Source organism: Procambarus clarkii, chromosome 88, assembly GCF_040958095.1.
Source record: "Procambarus clarkii isolate CNS0578487 chromosome 88, FALCON_Pclarkii_2.0, whole genome shotgun sequence".
NCBI classification, from domain to species: domain Eukaryota; kingdom Metazoa; phylum Arthropoda; class Malacostraca; order Decapoda; family Cambaridae; genus Procambarus; species Procambarus clarkii.
Genome location: NC_091237.1, coordinates 18078440 through 18102469, shown reverse-complemented (window position 1 = coordinate 18102469; position 24030 = coordinate 18078440). Strand labels below are relative to the sequence as shown.

The window sequence follows — 24030 nt, the reverse complement described above, 5'->3', positions numbered from 1 at the left end:
CCCCACCCCTCCAACCCCTCAACCCCCCCCCCCAACCCCCTCACCCCCCCCCCTACATCCTCTCACAACACACACGACCAATTTTAAAACTTTTTATTTGGACGAGATTACTGTGGCATTCAATTCCATAGTGTGTGTGTGTGTGGTTCATGGGGGGGGGAGGGGCGAGGGGTGAGGGGACATGGTAAGGGAATATAACATAGCGTGTATAACCTAACACCCCACTTGGTAGACTCCTGTCACTATGTATAACATATACATCTTGGAGTATCTTGGGCCGTATACCATCTCTGAGGGCTGGAGTATATCCAAGGTCATACCTGGATATACCAGGGGAGTCTACCTTCCCTGGTGAGATAGACACTATCCCCCTTGCCCCATGAGGCACCCCCTGACGCCGCCCCCCCCCCCGCTCCACCAGCCAATCCTCAACTGTGGAAAAACTAGGCCAAATTTTTTCCTGATTGGCATACATACGGTGGTGTCTTAATACTGGATTGTTGCACCACGTGGAAGGACTAAAGATTCAGATGGCCAACTGCTACCAGATTCACGAAGCACTTACGCAAGCACTTACGAACGTGTACATCTTTCCTCAATCTTTGACGGCTTTGGTTACATTTATTAAACAGTTTACAAGCATGAAAACTTGCCATTCAACTGTTGTTATTGTTATAAACAGCCTCCTGGTGCTTCGGAGCTCATTAACTGTTTAATAATTGGAAACAAAGCCGCCAAAGATTGAGAAAAGATGGACAGGGTCGTAAGTGCTTGCGTAACTGCTTCGTGAATTCCCCAGGCATGCGGAACACTGGAGGTGGTTGTCCTCTAAGACAGCTGGGGTCCTGGGGTCTGCCTGGGGTCTAGCTGGGGTCCTGGGGTCTAGCTGGGGTCCTGGAGTCTGCCTGGGGTCTAGCTGGGGTCCTGGGATGGTGCTTTGACCCCCCAAATAGTGACGTGTTGGACGTCTCAAACCGTAAGCCTACAGGCCCCTCGAGCACCACCCAGTCTTATTCCAGGATTTATATTTATATGTATATGCATCGTAGACCCCCCCCCCCACCCCCCACCCCCACTGTCATAGGGACATGGTGAGGACACCAGTGGGAGGGGGGACATGTGACGGGTCACGTGGGAGTAGACGAATTGGTAGCGGAGAGAGGGGGAGATTTTGTGGTAAAATCCCTAACGTTGTGGAAGGGGGAGGAGGAGTTAAAGGGAAAGTGGGGGTTGATGGAGTATGGGTGAAATGTGGGAGAGGGAGGGGGGAAAGAAGTGATGGGGGAGGGGAGGGAGGGGGGAGAAATGATGGGGGAGTAGGTGGGGAGTCTTGCTCGCCATGTGATAGATAAATGCAGAAATAAATTTGTTTGTTTACATAATTGATGGGTCGCGGGAAGGTTGGTAGACCTGGCTCGTGTGTTGTTGTTGTTGTTTGGTAATGAGGCAGGTTTAGTTACAAATAAAGATTTTAGATTTTTTGGCATAAGAGGAAAAGGGAATGAATTCAAGGACCATGTTATGGACGCGAGCAGGTAGGAGTCATTGTATTAGATATCCAGAGGTTAGGAAGGCGGGGACCGAGAGCTGAATGCTCGATCCTGCAGGTACAAAGACGTGAGTAGAAAGGAGTATACACAGACGCACGTACGCACGCAGACAGACAGACAGACAGACAGACAGACAGACAGACAGACAGACAGACAGACAGACAGACAGACAGACAGACAGGCACACACACACACACACACACACACACACACACACACACACACACACACACACACACACACACACACACACACACACACACACACCGTCCACTTCCCGTGTGGCAGGACAAAGTATCACTCTCCTATGACACACGGCAAAACATTTTCGTTCATAAATTGGACAAATTTGGACGTATATGAGCGCCAGAGCGCGGCCCGGCGTGTAAGCGCCCGCCCGCCGCACACACTAACGAGGAAATTCGTTAACATTGGTCAAATTCATTAAATAAATGAATATTGTCTGTCGTTGTAGTTGGGTTCTGCACTGCGTTGTAGGGTGGTGGTGGTTGATGGTGGTGGTGGTTGGTGTGTGGTGGTTGGTGGTTGGTAGTTGGTGGTGATGGTGTGTGGTGGTGTGTCAACCCGTTCTCGCAAATTCGTAAAGTCAATATTGACTTATTAACTACGTGCATAGGTGATATACTAAACATAATAGATACCCTTAAAAAGCTTCATAGAAAACACCGACCTTACCTAACCTTGTTAGTATCTTAAGATAAGCATCTTATTGCTTCGTAATTACAATTATTACTTAACCTATACCTATTATAGGTTAGGTAATAATTGTAATTACGAAGCAATAAGATGCTTATCTTAACATACTAAGTAGGTTAGGTAAGGTCGGTGTTTTCTATGAATCTTTTTAAGGGTATCTATTACGTTAAGTATGTCACCTATGCACATATTTAATAAGTCAATATTGACTTATTAAATTTGCGAGAACGGGTTGGGTGTGTGGTGGTGGGCCTCTCAGTTAACTACTATACTCAGTATATAGCAGTTTAGTAACGCTAACAGTGCCGTTCAGTCTTTCAATAACCCATAACACTTAATGTCTGAAGTACTTTGCAGTAACATTAAACGTAACTTTAATCTATAATTTTAGCTTTTGTATATAATTTGCGTGGATCCCATCCCAGCTTGGAGTCTGAAAGCATGACTTTGTACATCACTAAGCCACTGAGACTCACCAGAATGAAAAAACATAGAATATGACTTTCGACCATCTAATACTATTATTAAACCACAGAAACGTAGATATTACTTCGAGCTCAGAAGATCTATCGACTTGAGAATGGTCCAGGACGGACCGAAACATCGTCGTCCCTTCACCTTCTAGTGTGTGGTCTGGTCAACATACTTTAGCCACGTTATTGTGACTCATCGCCTGCAGAAGAACTAACAAATGTCCAAAAGGTCTGAAAGCTGCAGTATGAAAAGCCATGACAGCTTTTTGTAACAATAGGTACAGCGTTTGTATAGTCAGGATGGTAATATAGCCAGATAATGTGATATAGTCACTGGGATAGATAATGTGATATAGTCACTATACCCAGGCTATATACACATCAAACAGGGGTAGTGAGGCTGAAGGAGAAGGGAACTATCAGGATAAACTAGGCCATTACGACTATATAACACTTGGAAGGGATCAGGATAAGGATTTGGGATGGGACGGGGGAAAGGGAATGGTGCCTAATCACTTGTGGAATGGGGATTGAACGCCGGCCTGTATGAAGCGAGACCGTCGCTCTACCGTCCAGCCCAAGTGGCTGTGTTAGTGTGACCGAGCCACTACCAGAACATTAATGTTGTAAACTATGTGACGAGCCGTTAAAACATTCAATTGAACACTTCTTTATTATTGTCAACCAAAAGCCAAGTTTGGATCTATTAGTCTGTTGTTGTTCACGACACTTTGGGAACTGTGTAAGTCTTTGTAATGTTACTGAGGCAGGCGTCACAGTGTGGGGGGGGAGGCATCACAGTAAGACTAAGTACCGTGACCAATACTGTTCATATTGTGCTCTTCAACTGCTAAATGAAATTTATTAACTCATCTCAATATTCACGGATAATCCCAAAGTGAGAATTAAACATTTTAGACCCATCCCAGAGTCTCTAAAATGTGGCTGTTGAATGTCAACTCTGATAAATGCAATGTTATGACTCATGGAAAGGAAAATCTAGAAGATATTACTCCTACTCTAATATATATGTTTCTGAGGCTTACATAAGAATACTGACAAGGTCATATGTCAAGTCTTCAGGATCCTTAACAAACGAGCCTGTATGACAGCTTATACAACCTACGTGAGACGCACCCTTTAGTATGCAAGCCTCTCCTTAGTACCTCCATATCGAAATAATAAAACTAATTCAGAGATATATAATGAGGTTCATTCCTAAGTCTAAGATGAACTAGACTATCAAGAAACACTGAGAATCCATAGGAACTCGCCAAACTGGAGGAAGGTAGGAACAGGGGAGACATGATAACGGTATAGACAATATCAAGATAAATGTCAGTTTCGACAGTGTAACCTCGACAATAGTGGGCCACAGCGGAGCCGGAAAGTTTGTGTACCAACATTATTAACCCAATGAAAAGTGTAAGAAGAGAAGGTGATGATAACGCTATGCAACGCTAGAATATAATCAATGAATTAAGCGACCGATAGCATCCCAGGCGATTCATCAGACCACACCTCCCCTGCCAGTACATCTTGATGAATACATTGAGATGAGTATACAGAGTATACATAGCCACAACCCCCACCACCCCCTCTTCTCTCCCCCATCCCCCCTAACAGCCTCCAAACCCCTACCCCTTGACACAGACTGGATGGGCGGCTAGGGAGGGCCAAGGAGGGTAGGGAGAGGGCTAGAGAGGGTAGGGAGAGGGCTAGAGAGGGTAGGGAGAGGGCTAGAGAGGGCCAGGGAGGGTAGGGAGAGGGCCAGGGAGGGTAGGGAGAGGGCTAGAGAGGGGCAGGGAGGGTAGAGAGAGGGCCAGGGAGGGTAGGGAGAGGGATAGGGAGCGGGACGCAGGGACGGAGAAGACGCCCAGGGCCCCAATATGCAATAACCACGCCAGAGTGAGTACGCAAATTGTTCCTTGAAGTGATTACAAGCACGCCTTTGGAGCGGTTGTGGGAGGCCAGGATTAAACCCAAAACTGATATATTACTCCAGACTTGTTACTTAGGGGGGGGGGGGGGTTGTAGGGGGGGGTTAATGGGGGGGTTATATTGGACTGTTTTTGTTGTTGATGAAGTGGATTGTTTCATACTGATGATGGTTAGTGAGGCTGAATACTCGTTAGTCGAATATCAGTTGATCTACTGAGAGTTTAAACTGATTCTTCGAGGCTCCTTGGAGGGTCGGTCGACTGAGGCATCTTGGAGGGTCGGTCGACTGAGGCACCTTGGAGGGTCGGTCGACTGAGGCACCTTGGAGGGTCGGTCGACTGAGGCACCTTGGAGGGTCGGTCGACTGAGGCCCTATATCTATCTATATATCCAAAAATATATCTATTGGTTGACATGTATATAGGATATATGTGTTGAAGGTTGTTTTCCTGTGTGTATTAAATGTGTGTGTGTATGCATACACGTAGAGGAGGGTTGGGGGTTAGCTCCTAAGCCCCGCCTTTCAAGCTACTAGTCCTTAGATGACTTATAACTTTGTATAGTGTATTTGTTTTTCCAGCTGTGTATTTTAATGTTTCACTCTTACCAGTCTTACAGAAGGTCTTCCTGTAAGACTGACAAGACTTGTCTTATCAGTCTTGCTCGCTAGTTCCACTGTTGCTCATTTTAAAGACGGGAGAATTGGCCAGTTCTCCAGAGAATGGGCGTGCTGCAGGCCAGGGACCAGCCCGGGGGCGTGCTGCAGGCCAGGGACCAGGCCGGGGGCGTGCTGCAGGCCGGGGGTCAGGCCGGGGGCGTGCTGCAGGCCAGGGACCAGGCCGGGGGCGTGCTGCAGGCCAGGGACCAGGCCGGGGGCGTGCTGCAGGCCAGGGACCAGGCCGGGGGCGTGCTGCAGGCCAGGGACCAGCCCGGGGGCGTGCTGCAGGCCAGGGACCAGGCCGGGGGCGTGCTGCAGGCCAGGGACCAGGCCGGGGGCGTGCTGCAGGCCAGGGACCAGGCCGGGGGCGTGCTGCAGGCCAGGGACCAGGCCGGGGGCGTGCTGCAGGCCAGGGACCAGCCCGGGGGCGTGCTGCAGGCCAGGGACCAGGCCGGGGGCGTGCTGCAGGCCAGGGACCAGGCCGGGGGCGTGCTGCAGGCCAGGGACCAGGCCGAGGGCGTGCTGCAGGCCAGGGACCAGGCCGGGGGCGTGCTGCAGGCCAGGGACCAGGCCGGGGGCGTGCTGCAGGCCAGGGACCAGGCCGGGGGCGTGCTGCAGGCCGGGGGTCAGGCCGGGGGCGTGCTGCAGGCCAGGGACCAGGCCGGGGGCGTGCTGCAGGCCAGGGACCAGGCCGGGGGCGTGCTGCAGGCCAGGGACCAGGCCGGGGGCGTGCTGCAGGCCAGGGACCAGCCCGGGGGCGTGCTGCAGGCCAGGGACCAGGCCGGGGGCGTGCTGCAGGCCAGGGACCAGGCCGGGGGCGTGCTGCAGGCCAGGGACCAGGCCGAGGGCGTGCTGCAGGCCAGGGACCAGGCCGGGTGCGTGCTGCAGGCCAGGGACCAGCCCGGGGGCGTGCTGCAGGCCAGGGACCAGGCCGGGGGCGTGCTGCAGGCCAGGGACCAGGCCTGGGGCGTGCTGCAGGCCAGGGACCAGGCCGGGGGCGTGCTGCAGGCCAGGGACCAGGCCGGGGGCGTGCTGCAGGCCAGGGACCAGGCCGGGGGCGTGCTGCAGGCCAGGGAACACAACATATACGCCACTGGTCTTCCGGTAAAGCGAGCAACACTCCCGCCTCAGGAAAAACAACTCCGCCTCTGTGAAATACATCGCCGGGCTCCTCCTGCACCTCCGCCGCCTCCGCCAGATTTTACACAAAACACTCCCAGAATGTTTTTATTTTTTCCCGGCCCTTGCCAAGCTTCCGCCTCTCATTCTTACTGGTATATATATATATATATATATATATATATATATATATATATATATATATATATTATATATATATATATATATATATATATATATATATATATAATTGGCCTCATACAGTTCACTTTGTTCTTATGTTCTTTTATAAATTAAAAAATGAGATTGCAAGCAGAGATAAGAAGGGCGACGATAAGGTCCTCCTCAGACTGTGAGGGATGCAAGCCACAACAGTTGTCTAGATCCAAGGGTGTCCTGTTACTGTTAGGTGCAGTACCTCCTTCCCTCACACACCATGAGAGGGTGAAGGGGGAGAGAGAGAGAGAGAGAGAGAGAGAGAGAGAGAGAGAGAGAGAGAGAGAGAGAGAGGGGGTGTCCCCCCCATATAAGCGACACGTTATAGGGGAAGTCAATGGAGCAGTGTTGATGAAGGAGGACACTCTGGTTTCCCCTGCCACCTCCCCCACCACCAACTGCCTTCCCCTGCCACCTCCCCCACCACCAACTGCCTTCCCCTGCCACCTCCCCCACCACCTACTGCCTTCCCCTGCCACCTCCCCACCACCTACTGCCTTCCCCTGCCACTTCCCCCACCACCAACTGCCTTCCCCTGCCACCTCCCCCACCACCTACTGCCTTCCCCTGCCACCTCCCCCACCACCAACTGCCTTCCCCTGCCACCTCCCCACCACCAACTGCCTTCCCCTGCCACCTCCCCCCCACCACCTGCCTTCCCCTGCCACCTCCCCCACCACCAACTGCCTTCCCCTGCCACCTCCCCCACCACCTACTGCCTTCCCCTGCCACCTCCCCCACCACCAACTGCCTTCCCCTGCCACCTCCCGCACCACCAACTGCCTTCCCCTGCCACCTCCTCCCCACCACCTGCCTTCCCCTGCCACCCTCCCCACCACCTACTGCCTTCCCTGCCACCTCCCCCACCACCACCTGCCTTCCCCTGCCACCGTCCCCCACCACCTACTGCCTTCCCCTGCCACCTCCCCCCCCACCACCTGCCTTCCCCTGCCACCTCCCCCCCCACCACCTGCCTTCCCCTGCCACCTCCCCCACCACCTACTGCCTTCCCCTGCCACCTCCCCCCCCACCACCTGCCTTCCCCTGCCACCTCCCCCACCACCTACTGCCTTCCCCTGCCACCTCCCCCACCACCTACTGCCTACCTAACCACTAGGTTTTAAACTCGTTTTTGTAGTGCAACTCTGTCGTCACCGGTTGGGCACAGACGCCCAACCGGTTCACCCACTCGCCGGTCCACTCCAGTTGCCACAACGGACAGAACCTGGGGTGCTAATACGACCGAAACCTAACCTACCCAACCCATACCCCGAGCGACACACACACCCCTGAGAGGCGGGACCAAAGAGCCAGAGCTCAACCCCCACAAACACAACTAGGTGAGTACAACACACACACACACACACACACACACACACACACACACACACACACACACACACACACACACACACACACACACACACACACACACACACACACAGACACACAGAAAATGGGTTACAGAGATTGTAAATGCATTTACAAAGATTGGGATTCTAACACAGTGAATGAAGCGCTGTTCGAAAAAACTTCGAACTTAATCAGTTTACAGTTGTACGTAAAGTGTTTTTTTTGTTGTTGTTGTTCATACACTGACAGGTAGTTTGATGATTGGGTTAACGAGCATTTGGACTTTGTTGATGAGGACGGCCGTGCTAGCGAGTCCAATGGCCTCGTAAACACTCACTCATGCTTTCATTATGAGTGGACAAGACTGCTTCAGCTTAAAGCTTCAGGGAGCCGGTCGGCCGAGCGGACAGCACGCTGGACTTGTGATCCTGTGGTCCTGGGTTCGATTCCAAGCGCCGGAGAGAAACAATGGGCAGAGTTTCTTTCACCCTATGCTACCTAGCAGTAAAATAGGTACCCGGGTGTTAGTCAGCTGTCACGGGCTGCTTCCTGGGGGTGGAGGCCTGGTCGAGGACCGGGCCGCGGGGACACTAAAGCCCCGAAATCATCTCAAGATAACCTCAAGATAACCTTTACTCCCAAGCTTGTTCCAGCTTCATGTGTTAGGTCTGTCCCTCCCCCCCCCCCTAAAATTAGAATTTTGTGTATTGTACAGCAGGTGTGTGGCAGTGAATTACAGGTATGTTTCAGTGATTAACAGGTGTGTGGCAGTGAATAACAAGTGTTTCAGTGAATAACAGGTGTGGTTCAGTGAATTACAGGTGTGTTTCAGTGAATAACAGGTGTGTTTCAGTGAATAACAGGTGTGTGTGGCAGTGACCCACATCTGGCGAGGGACATCGACCATCAGATATGTGTAAGACGTATGTGTAAGACATAAGACATATGTAAGACGCCTAAATATAACAGGTGTACAGAAGGAGCCAGGCAACAGGTGTGTGTGTAAATACCTCCCCTTCAGGTGTGTGAGTATAATCCCCCCCATTACTCACCATTTTGCTTCACACACATGTGACAATTTGACTCCCCAGGAATTACCATTAATCAGAAAATTTCACACAAATTTTTGTCGAGCAGTGTGCTTTAAAATTGAATTGAATTCGCGAATAATATTTGTGATCACATTCCACGCAGTTGTGAGTCTGGAATTATGGTAATCGATTAATTTGATTAAAATTTGCATATATATCATTAACATAACTAATGGCTGAGTGGCGGTGGTGGTTCAGCATGTTGTTGACGTCGACTTGCATGGCGGGAAGGGTCAGTTTAGGTAGGAATGTGCTTATGGTTGGCGCCTCTAATGACTCTGTCTCACTCACTCACTCACTCATTCATTTTGCTCGTTTACTCACTACACTCATCCCTCCCACTCGCTTAGAAATTCACTCCAATCTCTCTCTCTATCTCTATCTCTCTCTCTCTCTCTCTTCTCTCTCTCTCTCTCTCTCTCTCTCTCTCTCTCTCTCTCTCTCTCTCTGCTGGAAGATCTAAAGTGTATGTGTGTGTGTGTGTGTGTGTGTGTGTGTGTGTGTGTGTGTGTGTGTGTGTGTGTGTGTGTGTGTGTGTGTGTGTGTGTCAGCCTGTGGTGATCCATGTCTTATTCCCAAGCGAAAAAACGCCGTTTTTCGTGCAGATCCTGAGAGTTATTTTGTGTTAAATATCCCCACCAACAAAGTCAGGGAATTTGAGAAGTCAGGGAACTTTCCCTTGGAATGTTAGATAGATTTTATTTACATTTTAGTGTTTAAATTGCCTTGGTATTCCCGTCACGTTTGGTATTTCATGATATGTATTTCAATTGGCTGTTGCATCATCCAGTTGGTGGTATTGTGGGTGGTTGTTGGACCACTGCTTAGTTCTTAGTGGTTAGTTGAAGATCAGAGTGCACTGCTGATTGTGTTCCTTTGAGTACTGGTTTACCGCACTCGCATAGCCGGAGTAGCTGCCTGGTCTGGGGTTAAGTATACACCTTGGCTACCTCCGGATGGTGTCCCAGGTGCCTGGCACTCCAGGTGCCTGGCACCCCAGGGCCAATAGTCATGGCTCTCCATGACAGTCGACCTCACGAACAAAACTAAATGAATATCCCACAAATTCAATGTCGATTTTTTCTCTTTGTTCAAAGAGCAAAAGTCCATTAATGGAGAAAATGATACCATTATTGTGGGTGTGGAGAGGAGACGAGAGAGAGAGAGAGAGAGGGAGAGAGAGAGAGAGAGAGAGAGAGAGAGAGAGAGAGAGAGAGAGAGAGAGAGAGAGAGAGAGAGAGAGAGACAGAGAGAGAGAGAGAGAGAGAGAGACAGAGAGAGACAGAGAGAGAGAGAGAGAGAGAGAGAGAGAGAGAGAGAGAGAGAGAGAGAGAGAGAGAGAGAGAGAGAGAGAGAGATAAGGTCTAGAAAGCAGCAACACGAGAGAATGGAGGTTAAAAAAAAAAAAAAACAACATCAGTGTAGCAGAATAGGTTTATTCTTCAATAATATGTATGTATACATTTGTGCCTTCGACCTTCTAATTATGACTGGAGGAGCAGACACTGTGGAGAGTTGTCTGCTGACAGGTGGCTGCAGGATAGCATGACAGTGTCTGAGCAAGACGTCATTGTAACAGCAAGAACAAGACGTCATTGTAAAAGCAAGAACAAGACGTCATTGTAACAGCAGGAACAAGACGTCATTGTAAAAGCAAGAACAAGACGTCATTGTAACAGCAGGAACAAGACGTCATTGTAACAGCAGGAACAAGACGTCATTGTAACAGCAAGAACAAGACGTCATTGTAAAAGCAAGAACAAGACGTCATTGTAACAGCAAGAACAAGACGTCATTGTAACAGCAAGAACAAGACGTCATTGTAACAGCAAGAACAAGACGTCATTGTAACAGCAAGAACAAGACGTCATTGTAACAGCAAGAACAAGACGTCATTGTAACGTCAAGAACAAGACGTCATTGTAACAGCAGGAACATCAACAGGTGATGGCCCACAGAGGAAGCAGGTTGATGACAGGTGCGACAAGCCTCGTCGCTCTGCGTCGCCAGCAGTAACAGTTTAACAGAACACGCCAATAATACTGGGAGAACAGTACACTATGCCGTAGTAAAGTGTACAAGAACATCAGCCTTTCCCCTCCAAACCTGCCACCCCCCCACCAAGTCAATCAACTCCAAACCTGCCATCCCACCAAGCCAATCTACTCCAAACCTGCCATCCCACCAAGCCAATCTACTCCAAACCTGCCATCCCACCAAGCCAATCTACTCCAAACCTGCCATCCCACCAAACCAATCTACTCCAAACCTGCCATCCCACCAAGCCAATCTACTCCAAACCTGCCATCCCACCAAACCAATCTACTCCAAACCTGCCATCCCACCAAGCCAATCTACTCCAAACCTACCACCCCCCCCCACCAAGCCAATCTACTCCAAACCTGCCATCCCACCAAGCCAATCTACTCCAAACCTGCCACCCCTCACCAAGCCAATCTTTCTCTCTAAGCCACACCTCCCCTCGACACTTCCCCCCCCCCCCCCCTCCCCAAGGCCCATCCCCACCCCATCAGGCAAGCCCCCCCCCTCCCCCCTCCCCCCCAACAAGCCAGGCTTACCTATTAACCCACGAAAAAGTCGTGACAATTTTCCCTGGAGTGGCCGTGAAATATTTTACGCTAATGGATAGTGAATAACTTTTAACAGAATGGGTATTGCCAGCGAGGGTGTGTGTGTGTGTGTGTGTGTGTGTGTGTGTGTGTGTGTGTGTGTGTGTGTGTGTGTGTGGGTGTGTGTATGTGGGTGTGTGTGTGTGTGTGGGTGTGTGGGTGTGTGTGTACTCACCTAATTGTGCTTGCGGGGGTTGAGCTCTGGCTCTTTGGTCCCGCCTCTCAACCGTCAATCAACTGGTGAGTGTGTGTGTGGGGGTGTGTGTGTGTGCGTGTGGGTGTGTGTATTCACCTAAATATACTTGCAGGTTGGAGGACTAGCTCCTAAGCCCCGCCTTTCCAGTGTCATACAAACTTTTTAACCTCTGTACATTAGTTTATTTTCTCTCTCTCTTTAACATTACGCTAGTAAGTTCTTTTCAAACATTTGCCTCGTTTGCTCTCTTGATTTTTATTCACAGGTCCGCTTGTTCTACTCTGCCTTTCAAAGACCATATGCTCTCTCTTTTAGCAATCTTATTAATTCCCATTGAGTATCTTATATATCGTAATCATGTCCCCTTTCTTCTTTCTCTAAAGTGTGATGAAGCCTGGCTCTCCTTATTAACTTGGCAACATCTGAAAGCATTGAGGATAATGCAACAACTTACCTGGCACAGGAGCGGGGCAAGTAGCACGGGCTATGGTGAGCCCGTAGTGGACTTCCCTGGCACAGGAGCGGGGCAAGTAGCACGGGCTATGGTGAGCCCGTAGTGGACTTACCTGGCACAGGAGCGGTGCTGGAGCATTTTATGTCAATTACTACTAGGGGTTCTATAGGTCATGATACTGACAATTGTGGTACTTGTGATCTCTCTCTACTCAGAGGGCTCTCTTTTTTAATGTAACTCTCTGTTTCCTATCACATAGGTACTCTCTAATCCAGCATAGTTCCCGGCCCGGTTACCCCGGCTTAATTCTCATATTTATATTGCAGTCTCTTGTGCAAAATTGTTGTAATTGTGTTTTTACAAACCAAGACGATGGTGTTCTCATTCCCCTTGTACTAAGAGGTAGTTCTCCATTAATTTGGAAAAGTTCTTGCTTCCTGCCCTCTCTTGAGTATATCACACACACTTCTTTGTCAGTTTCTGTGAGTTCTCTTTTAATTTTGTCTGGGCACCGGTGTCTTCCTCTTGATATGCCTACATAACAGTCTTTGGGGCGATGAGTCACAATAACGTGGCTAAAGTAAGTTGATCGACCTGAGAATGGTCCAGGACGGACCGAAACGTCGTCGTCCCTTCACCTTCTAGTGTGTGGTCTGGTCAACAGTCTTTGGGTTTTTGTTTATTTTTCGGTGGTTGAAGTCGCCCACAATAAAGAATTTTGTTATTTTCCCGTGAGTCATTATAGTTGGTCATATGACCATGAATGATCTAGATGTAACCCTGGAAACACAAACCGAAACTGTCTCTATTTTCCGCTTGTTACAACTTGTAATAGAGTTGTTACATCTTGGCTTAACGTGTTTATGACGTATTAGAACGTTGTTACAACTTGCTATATTAGTTGTTATAAATGGTTAGGTGTTAAAACTTGTTCGAACGTTGTACCAACGTCATAGTTTCGGTGTGTGTTTGGCGGGAAAGTACCACTGCTTTTTTCCCCTCACTGTTATAATACCCTTAGTGTAGTAAATGTATTCATCAACGTTTTTATCTTCATTTGCATTTTTGATCTTCACGAACAGTGTTACTTTTTCCCCCTTTGAGTTCTTTACTTTTCTGATATTTGGTAATACGCGAAGAAATTGGATGTTAATTTATACGAGTTTTGTCTCTACTATTGCTATTATATCCGGCTTTGTTTCCCATTATTTCCTTCTGCTCATTTGCAATTTTAGAGCAACATTCATTACTTGGGGCTTTTTATTTCTTGGTCTTCACTATCGATGAAGCTTATGGAGGGGGAGGGATTGGGGGAGTTGAGGGCCTTAGGAAGGACTCAAGATGAAGGGATTTTTGTAGTAGGTGGGAGGAATATTTGAAGGGGAATATCACTACTGATTCTTGAGTCCCTTCTAACATTCCTCTAGTTCCACTGCTAAGGGGGGGGGAGGGGGTGTTGCAATAATATTGCAAGTGATGCATAGATGAGCTTGTCAATAGTAGCATGGGGGGAAGAGGAGGGAATTGCTGTGGGAGTGAGGGTTATCTTGAGATGATTTCGGGGCTTTAGTGTCCCCGCGGCCCGGTCCTCGACCAGGCCTCCACCCCCAGGAAGCAGCCCGTGACAGCTGACTAACACCCAGGTACCTATTTTACTGCTAGGTAACAGGGGCATAGGGTGAAAGAAACTCTGCCCATTGTTCCTCGCCGGCGCCCGGGATCGAACTCGGGACCACAGGATCACAAGTCCAGCGTGCTGTCTGCTCGCCGACCGGCTCCCCAGGGTGTATTAATAGTGTATTTTAATAGATGCATATATGTTCTAGTATGTATTTTCGTTCTACAGATAATCTGGGTACAAGATTAGTTACACAAAATGTAACCTCATAACAGGCTGCTTAACTGCTTGGTGCCTATTTACTGCTAGGTGAACAGCGACATCAGGTGAAAGGAAACGTGCCCAACCAGTTCCCTGCCCCGCACCGGGAATCGAATGTGTTTGCAGCCCTTTAGTGTGTGAGTTAAGAACGAAGCCAACTGTGCTACTGGCTGCTCACGACTCAAGGACCAGCAAATACATTTTTTTTGTGTATATTTGTTCTTGTTCTCTCTCGTCATTTGTTCTTGCTCTCTATCGTCATTTGTTCTGCTGCTGCAACAGAACACTTGGGAACACCTTTCTTCTGTCACACACACACACACACACACACACACACCACACACACACACACACACACACACACACACACACACACACACACACACACTCACACACATACACACACACACACACTCACACACACACACACACACACACACACACACACACACACACACACACACACACACACACACACACTCACACACACACACACACACACACATACACACACACACACACACACACACACACACACACACACACACACACACACACACACACACACACACACACACACACACACACACACACTCACACACACACACACACACACACATACACACACACACACACACACACACAGAGTCTGCCAGTTGTTCCTTCACTATTATCGTCATTATCTCCTGTATCATCTTCCTCTTGGCCTTCTGCTCATTCACTCTGTTATTGACCTGTTTTCTCTTTTTTCCCCCATTGTGCCTCTTTCTAATCGTGTGTTTTTAGTTATTCACCTCCGTTTTTTCCTTGTTTTATCATGCTTTATTTCCTCTTGTATTGCCTCACTCTGTGGAGTGGTGGCGGGCTCACCATAGCCCGTGCTACTTGGAACAAAAACGTTCCAAGTAGCACGGGCTATGGTGAGCCCGACTCTGGGGAGTATCGGGTAACCCAGCCTCATGACGCATGCATGATTCACTGACAGCTGCCACTCAAAAAACAGGACTCATAAGAATGGGAAGACTGCATTTGTTTCTCCCGCCAAAAGACCTTCGCATCTGCGTCCCGCCAGAAACGAGTCCGCATGACTGACAAGGAAGGTGCTTCAATGGTTAAACAGAGAAAAGCAGAGAAACTGGAGTCGGGGAAGCGGGAAGTTAGTTCGAGGCTCCGACAGGGGAGGGGGGGGGGGAGTACTTGGACCCGTTCTAGGGCCAGATTCACGAAGCAGTTGTGCAAGCACTTACGAACCTGGGGGCCAGATTTACGAAGCAGTTACGTAAGCACTTACAAACCTGGGGCCAGATTCACGAAGCAGTTGTGCAAGCACTTACGAACCTGGGGCCAGATTCACGAAGCAGTTACGCATGCACCTACGAACCTGGGTGCCAGATTCACGAAGCAGTTACGTAAGCACTTACGAACCTGGGGCCAGATTCACGAAGCAGTTGTGCAAGCACTTACGAACCTGGGGCCAGATTTACGAAGCAGTTACGTAAGCACTTACAAACCTGGGGCCAGATTCACGAAGCAGTTGTGCAAGCACTTACGAACCTGGGGCCAGATTCACGAAGCAGTTACGCATGCACCTACGAACCTGGGTGCCAGATTCACGAAGCAGTTACGCAAGCACTTACGAACCTGGGGCCAGATTCACGAAGCAGTTACGCAAGTACTTACGAATGTGTACATCTTGTGTTACATAGCCTTCCCGGTTTGGTGCCTTCTATTGATAATTACTTACTTTCCTCAATCTTTGACGGCTTTGGTTACATTTATTAAACAGTTTTCAAGCATGAAAACTTGCCAATCAACTGTTGTTATTGTTATAAACAGCCTCCTGGTGCTTCAGAGCTCATTATCTGTTTAATAATTGTAAACAAAGCCGCCAAAGATTGAGGAAATATGTACAGGTTCTTAAGTGCTTGCGTAACTGCTTCGTGAACCTGGCCCCATGTTCTTAAGTGCTTGCGTAACTGCTTCGTGAATCTGGCCCCAGGTTCGTAAGTGTTTGCGTAACTGCTTCGTGAATCTGGCCCCAGGTTCGTAAGTGCTTGCGTAAATGCTTCGTGAATCTGGCCCCAGGTTCTTAAGTGCTTGCGTAAATGCTTCGTGAATCTGGCCCCAGGTTCTTAAGTGCTTGCGCAACTGCTTCGTGAATCTGGCCCCAGGTTCGTAAGTGCTTGCGTAACTGCTTCGTGAATCTGGCCCCAGGTTCTTAAGTGCTTGCGTAACTGCTTCGTGAATCTGGCCCGGGCCAAGACCAGCTGGGCCCACCTAGTCTTGGCGTAAACAATCAACCAGAAAGAATATTATTTTCTTTATTCATATGTTTAGATGACGCAAAAAAACGAGGGTAATTATGTTAGACGACTTCAGGTAGTTGCAGACATCCCTGTGCAATCTGCAAGAGCTCTTCAACCAGATGGTTGCTAGAGTTAAATACCAGTAAATGCAATTTAATTACGATACAGAGGTAAAAAGCTCACGAATTAGGAATGGTAAACAGGTTTGAATGTTGCTCTCACACTGAGATATAAACCACGTTTGTATCTCGGAGAGCATGCAGGCAGAGAGTGAAATCACCACTTCATCAACCGCATTATATGGAGAAATTTCAGAAGTTTTCCCACCAAACAGGTCCGCTCACATCAGCAGCAGGAGTAGCCAAAATTAAAGAAAAATGATGATCACGACATACAAAATACTCGAGAATAGAACGTGTAGTCACTCTTGTATGTATGTTGAGCTCTGGTTCTTTGGTCCCGCCTGTGTGGAGCAAAGGGTTCTGACTAACGTACAGGAGTTGGTAACGAGTCTATGTCTATAGCTGTTAATGTAATCATTATTTGTGTTGTGTGTAATTAATGATATGTAGATTCACACACGTTTTTGTGTAATTTTTTTTAATCTTTTTTTTCACTCACAGGATGGGTATGGGGTGCACAATCAACTATGGGCTCCGGCGGCAGCAATCAAGAGAGGAACTATTAGGTGAGTACGTCAGTGCTCTGTCCAGTGCCTTCTGACTTGTTGTGTAAACATTATCACTGTAACTGTTGTCATGGCAACTAGCACAATCATCCCCCTCACTACAATCCCCTCCCTTCACAGCCCCTTCCTTCAACACAATCATCCCCCGTCACCACAATCCCTCCCCTTCACAGCCCCTTCCTTCAACACAATCATCCCCCTCACCACAATCCCCTCCCCTTCACAGCCCCTTCCTTCAACACAATCATCCCCCTCACCACAATCCCCTCCCCTTCACAGCCCCTTCCTTCAACACAATCATCCCCCTCACCACAATCCCCTCCCCTTCACAGCCCCTTCCTTCAACACAATCATCCCCTCACCACAATCCCCTCCCCTTCACAGCCCCTTCCTTCAACACAATCATCCCCCTCACCACAATCCCCTCCCCTTCACAGCCCCTTCCTTCAACACAATCATCCCCCTCACCACAATCCCCTCCCCTTCACAGCCCCTTCCTTCAACACAATCATCCCCCTCACCACAATCCCCTCCCCTTCACAGCCCCTTCCTTCAACACAATCACCCCCTCACCACAATCGATGTGATTGTGGTCTGTACGATGATTGTAATCAATAACAGTGATAATTCAAAATAATAACAATTGCACATTTTCTAACCCTTCCCCATAACCCCCTTTCCTTTCTACAATCTCCTCAGGTCCCTTCTCCCCTCCTCCTCGTCCCCCTCTTACCCTCCCTACCCTCAGCGCCCCCCCAGCCCCCCCCCCCAGTTCCCCCTCCAAGTGTTTTTACACTGTAGGAGAGTAATGTGTTTTGAGTTTTAGATCCTACACAACACGCTATAAAGAGGCCGCCCCCGCTCCCCCCCTGCCGCCCCCCGCTCCCCCCCCCCTGCCGCCCCCCGCTCCCCCCCCCCCCCCTGCCGCCCCCCGCCACCGCCCCCCCCCTGCCGCCCCCCGCCACCGCCCCCCCTCCTGAACCAACCATACTCCTGTTTTTATGGCGGCCCTTTAACTACTGTTCATGCCATGTTATTCAGGAAGTGGGGAGGGGGTGGCACTGGAAGTGGGGGGGGGCGCACTGGAGGTGGGGGCGGGGGTGGCACTGGAGGTGGGGGGGGGATGGGACCCGTTCACTCTGGTCCGAGGTTGCTGACCCAGACTGCCTGCCTCCTTTGCAACTTATAAGTATCACTTAGACAACTTAGAAACTTTCCTCAGACACACACACACACAAGTGAAGTGTGGCACCTAAGTAAGGAGGCATTTAGGGCGCTTTACACTGCCTACGTGAGGCCAGTCTTAGAGTATGCCGCCTCATCATGGAGTCCCCATCTGAAGAAACACATAAGGAAACTGGAAAAGGTTCAGAGGTTTGTAACGAGACTCGTCCCAGAGTTACGAGGGATGGGGTATGAGGAGCGCCTGAGGGAACTATGCCTTACGACACTAGAAAGAAGAAGGGAGAGGGGGGACATGATAGGAACGTATAAAATACTCAGGGGGATTGACAGAGTGGACATAGACGAAATGTTCATACGTAATAGTAACAGAACGAGGGGACATGGGTGGAAGCTGGAAACTCAGATGAGTCACAGAGATGTTAGGAAGTTTTCTTTTAGCGTGAGAGTAGTGGAAAAATGGAATGCACTTAAGGAACAGGTTGTGGAAGCAAATACTATTCATAATTTTAAAAATAGATATGATAGGGAAATGGGACCAGAGTCATTGCTGTAAACAACCGATGCTCGAAAGGCAGGATCCAAGAGTCAATGCTCGATCCTGCAGACACAAATAGGTGAATACAAATAGGCAAGTACACACACAAACTAAATCCAAAAGGTTAAAGAACCAATGCTTACTGTATAGTTTTTATTAACAAATATAGCTACGGGATCACCATAGCCCGTGCTACTTGGAACTTTTTGTTCCAAGTAGCGAATCTTAAACAACAACAAATATAGATACATCTGCATTTACATAGCCACTGTTAACTATATGAAATGATACATGGGGGGAGGGAAGGGGGGGGGGGTGTCGAGAAATTAAGAAATCGCCATCTCGCAGGATGGTTAGTCATACAGGCGATAAGTATCCTCAAACTACCGGTAAACTGGTAAACTATGGCTGCATTATGAGGATATCCACACCAGAGTGGATAAAGTCATTGCAAAGCTCCAGGTACCTCATGCCAACGGGTCTGAAGGGTCTAATATAACTGGGCATTCGGTGATGTAGTGTGGGAGATCATGCCGCAGTTCCTGCTCACAGAGTTTGCACCTGGAGTGCTCAGGATTGGGAGATCCGTCACCTGTAGCCACCTGCTAAAGGTAACGGCAGCCACCTGCCACAGGTAACGGTAGCCACCTGCCACAGGTAACGGTAGCCACCTGCCACAGGTAACGGTAGCCACCTGCCACAGGTAACGGTAGCCACCTGCCGCAGGTAACGGTAGCCATCTGCCACAGGTAACGGTAGCCACAGGTAACGGTAGCCACCTGCCACAGGTAACGGTAGCCACCTGCCGCAGGTAACGGTAGCCACCTGCCACAGGTAACGGTAGCCACCTGCCACAGGTAACGGTAGCCACCTGCAACAGGTAACGGTAGCCACCTGCCACAGGTAACGGTAGCCACCTGCCACAGGTAACGGTAGCCACCTGCAACAGGTAACGGTAGCCACCTGCCACAGGTAACGGTAGCCACCTGCCACAGGTAACGGTAGCCACCTGCCACAGGTAACGGTAGCCACCTGCAACAGGTAACGGTAGCCACCTGCCACAGGTAACGGTAGCCACCTGCCACAGGTAACGGTAGCCACCTGCAACAGGTAACGGTAGCCACCTGCCACAGGTAACGGTAGCCACCTGCAACAGGTAACGGTAGCCACCTGCCACAGGTAACGGTAGCCACCTGCCACAGGTAACGGTAGCCATCTGCCACAGGTAACGGTAGCCACCTGCCACAGGTGACGGTAGCCACCTGCCACAGGTGACGGTAGCCACCTGCCATAGGTGACGGTAGCCACCTGCCACAGGTAACAGTAGCCACCTGCAACAGGTAACGGTAGCCACCTGCCACAGGTAACGGTAGCCACCTGCCACAGGTAACGGTAGCCACCTGCCACAGGTAACGGTAGCCACCTGCAACAGGTAACGGTAGCCACCTGCCACAGGTAACGGTAGCCACCTGCCACAGGTAACGGTAGCCACCTGCCACAGGTAACAGTAGCCACCTGCAACAGGTAACGGTAGCCACCTGCCACAGGTAACAGTAGCCACCTGCCACAGGTAACGGTAGCCACCTGCCACAGGTAACAGTAGCCACCTGCAACAGGTAACGGTAGCCACCTGCCACAGGTAACAGTAGCCACCTGCCACAGGTAACGGTAGCCACCTGCCACAGGTAACAGTAGCCACCTGCCACAGGTAACGGTAGCCACCTGCCACAGGTAACGGTAACCCAACCTGATCCTGGTAACCACTGTGTCGCACAGTCGGGTGCACAGTTTGTGCTGCCCATAAACGCATGTTTCAGATCTAAACAAATCGTAACTGTTTAAACAGATGCAACAGCTACGAACCGTTGCAACAGATGCCAAACTGTTGCAAATCACAGAACCCAACAGGGTGACTTAACGGAAGTACTTGAACCAAAGAATGAAAGAGGCATATATATAGATATATGCGCCATATATATATAAATATATATATATATATATATATATATATATATATATATATATATATATATATATATATATATATATATATTATATATATATATATTGAATATGACTGAAAAGGTAAGATTAATAATTCTAACACGAATCTTCTCAATATTTCTCATGTTTTTCTTCACTGTCGGTGGTAATAAAAATAACAATTCTCCGAAATTAATTTTTTAATTGTCTGACGCCTGAACGCGTTTCGTAATTCGTATTACATTTTCAAAGACTTAATTTACACACAAATTCTTCGTACTTATACTCTATTGGATGAGGTGATATGGTACAAAAGTTGTGGGTGAGGTGACAAACACAAGACAGAACACGAAACAATGGATATTAATTGGATAAATGAACATATGAATGGAAGTAACTGCAGAAGGTCTATTGGCCCATACTTCCTCTTGCTGCTTCCATATTGGTTCGGGGTCTTGTAGTAGGTAGAATATAGTTGTACATTAATTGGCTGTTGATTGCTGGTGTTGACTTTTTGATGTGTAGTGCCTCGCTGATGTCAAGCCGCCTGCTATCGCCGTACCTATCGATGATTTCTGTGTTGTTTGTTAAGATTTCTCTGGTGATGGTCTGGTTGTGAGAAGAGATTATTTGTTCCTTGATGGAGCCCTGTTGCTTATGCATTGTTAGTCGCCTAGAAAGAGACGTTGTTGTCTAGCCTATATACTGAGTTCTTTGGGGCTTACAGTCCCCAAGTGGGCATTTAAAGGCATAGACGACGTTGGTCTCCTTCAAAGCGTTCTGCTTGGTGTCTGGCGAGTTTTTCATGAGTAGATTGGCCGTATTTTTGGTTTTATAATAAATTATCAATTGTATTTTCTGACTTTTGTCTGTAGGGATAACGTTCCTATCAACAATATCTTTCAGGACCCTTTCCTCCGTTTTATGAGCTGTGGAAAAGAAGTTCCTGTAAAATAGTCTAATAGGGGGTACAGGTGTTGTGTTGGTTGACTCTTCAGAAGTTGCATGTCCTTTTACCTTTCTTTTTATGATGTCTTCAACGAAACCAACGCTTACGTCGACCGTGCTCTAAGCCACAGCTCAGGATGGAAAGAAGTTGATGAAGAACTCTGTAGGGTAAGGCAAGTCCTAGTCAACAACGGCTTCTCTAACGTAGTTTCGTAGCGGCAGTGGCGGCGGTGGTGGCAGTGGTGGTGGTGGTGGTGGTGGTAGCGGTGGTGGCAGTGGCAGCGGTGGTAGCGGCAGTGGTGGTGGTGATAGCGGCAGTGGCAGCGGTGGTGGCAGTGGCAACGGTGGTGGCAGCGGTGGCAGCGGTGGTGGTGGTAGCGGCAGTGGCAGCGGTGGTAGCGTCAGTGGTGGCAGCGGTGGCAGCGGTGGTGGCAGCGGTGGTGGTGGTGGCAGTGGTGGTGGTGGTAGCGGCAGTGGTGGTGGTGGCAGCGGTGGTGGTGGTGGCAGTGGTGGTGGTGGTAGCGGCAGTGGTGGTGGTGGCAGCGGTGGTGGCAGCGGTGGTGGCAGCGGTGGCAGCGGTGGCAGCGGTGGTGGCAGTGGCAGCGGTGGTGGCAGTGACAGTGGTGGTAGCGGCAGTGGTGGCAGTGGTGGTGGTGGCAGCGGTGGTGGCAGCGGTGGTGGCAGCGGTGGTGGCAGTGGTGGTGGTGGCAGCGGTGGTGGCAGCGGTGGTGGCAGCGGTGGCAGCGGTGGTGGCAGTGGCAGCGGTGGTGGCAGTGACAGTGGTGGTAGCGGCAGTGGTGGTGGTGGTGGCAGCGGTGGTGGCAGCGGTGGTGGCAGTGGCAGCGGTGGTGGCAGTGGCAGCGGTGGTGGCAGCGGTGGTGGTGGTAGCGGCAGTGGCAGCGGTGGTAGCGTCAGTGGTGGCAGCGGTGGCAGCGGTGGTGGCAGTGGCAGCGGTGGTGGCAGTGGCAGCGGTGGTGGCAGTGGCAGCGGTGGTGGCAGCGGTGGTGGCAGCGGTGGTGGTGGTAGCGGTGGTGGTGGTAGCGGTGGTGGCAGCAGTGGTGGTGGTAGCGGCAGTGGCAGCGGTGGTGGCAGTGGTGGTGATAGCGGCAGTGGCAGCGGTGGTGGCAGTGGCAGCGGTGGTGGCAGTGGCAGCGGTGGTGGTGGTGGTGGCAGCGGTAGTGGTGGTAGCGGCAGTGGCAGTGGTGGTGGTGGTGGTGGCAGCGGTGGTGGTAGCGGTGGTGGTGGCAGCGGTGGTGGTGGTGACAGCGGTGGTAGCGGCAGTGGCGGCGGTAGCAGCGGTGGTGGTAGCGGTGGTGGTGGCAGCGGTGGTGGTGGTGACAGCGGTGGTAGCGGCAGTGGCGGTGGTGGCAGCGGTGGTGGCAGCGGTGGTGGTAGCGGTGGTGGTGGCAGCGGTGGTGGTAGCAGTGGTGGTAGCGGTGGTGGTGGTAGCGGCAGTGGCAGCGGTGGTGGCAGCGGTGGTGGTGGCAGCGGTGGTGGTAGTGGTGGTGGTGGTGGCAGCGGTGGTGGCAGCGGTGGTGGTGGTGGTGGCAGCGGTGGTGGTAGCGGTGGTGGTGGCAGCGGTGGTGGTGGTGGTGGCAGCGGTGGTGGTAGCGGTGGTGGTGGTGGCAGCGGTGGTGGCAGCGGTGGTGGTGGCAACGGTGGCGGTGGTGGCAGTGACAGCAGCGGTGGTGGTGGTGGTGGTAGCGGTGGTGGCAGCGGTGGTGGTGGTGGTGGCAGCGGTGGTGGTAGCGGTGGTGGTGGTGGCAGCGGTGGTGGTAGCGGTGGTGGTGGCAACGGTGGCGGTGGTGGCAGTGACAGCAGCGGTGGTGGTGGTGGTGGTAGCGGTGGTGGCAGCGGTGGTGGTAGCGGTGGTGGTAGCGGTGGTGGTGGCAGCGGTGGTAGCGGCAGTGGCGGCGGTGGCGGTGGTAGTGGCAGCGGTGGTGGCAGCGGTGGTAGCGGCGGTGGCGGCGGTGGCAGCGGTGGCGGTGGTAGTGGCAGTGGCAGCGGTGGTGGTAGCGGTGGTGGTGGCAGCGGTGGTAGCGGCGGTGGCAGCGGTGGCGGTGGCAGTGGCAGCGGTGGTGGTAGCGGCAGTAGCGGCAGTGGGGGCG

The 24030-nt window shown here is 50.6% G+C and overlaps 1 protein-coding gene across 1 annotated transcript; it reads left to right on the top strand.

Annotated features, from left to right (window-relative positions):
- The first annotated feature begins 5402 nt into the window (after nt 1-5402).
- LOC138359070 (glutamine-rich protein 2-like) lies at nt 5403-16944 on the top strand. Its single transcript, XM_069317769.1, has 3 exons — nt 5403-6443; nt 15326-15433; nt 16918-16944. The coding sequence occupies exons 1-3, from the start codon at nt 5403-5405 to the stop codon at nt 16942-16944; spliced, it is 1176 nt and encodes a 391-aa protein (XP_069173870.1).
- Nucleotides 16945-24030: the final 7086 nt, after the last annotated feature.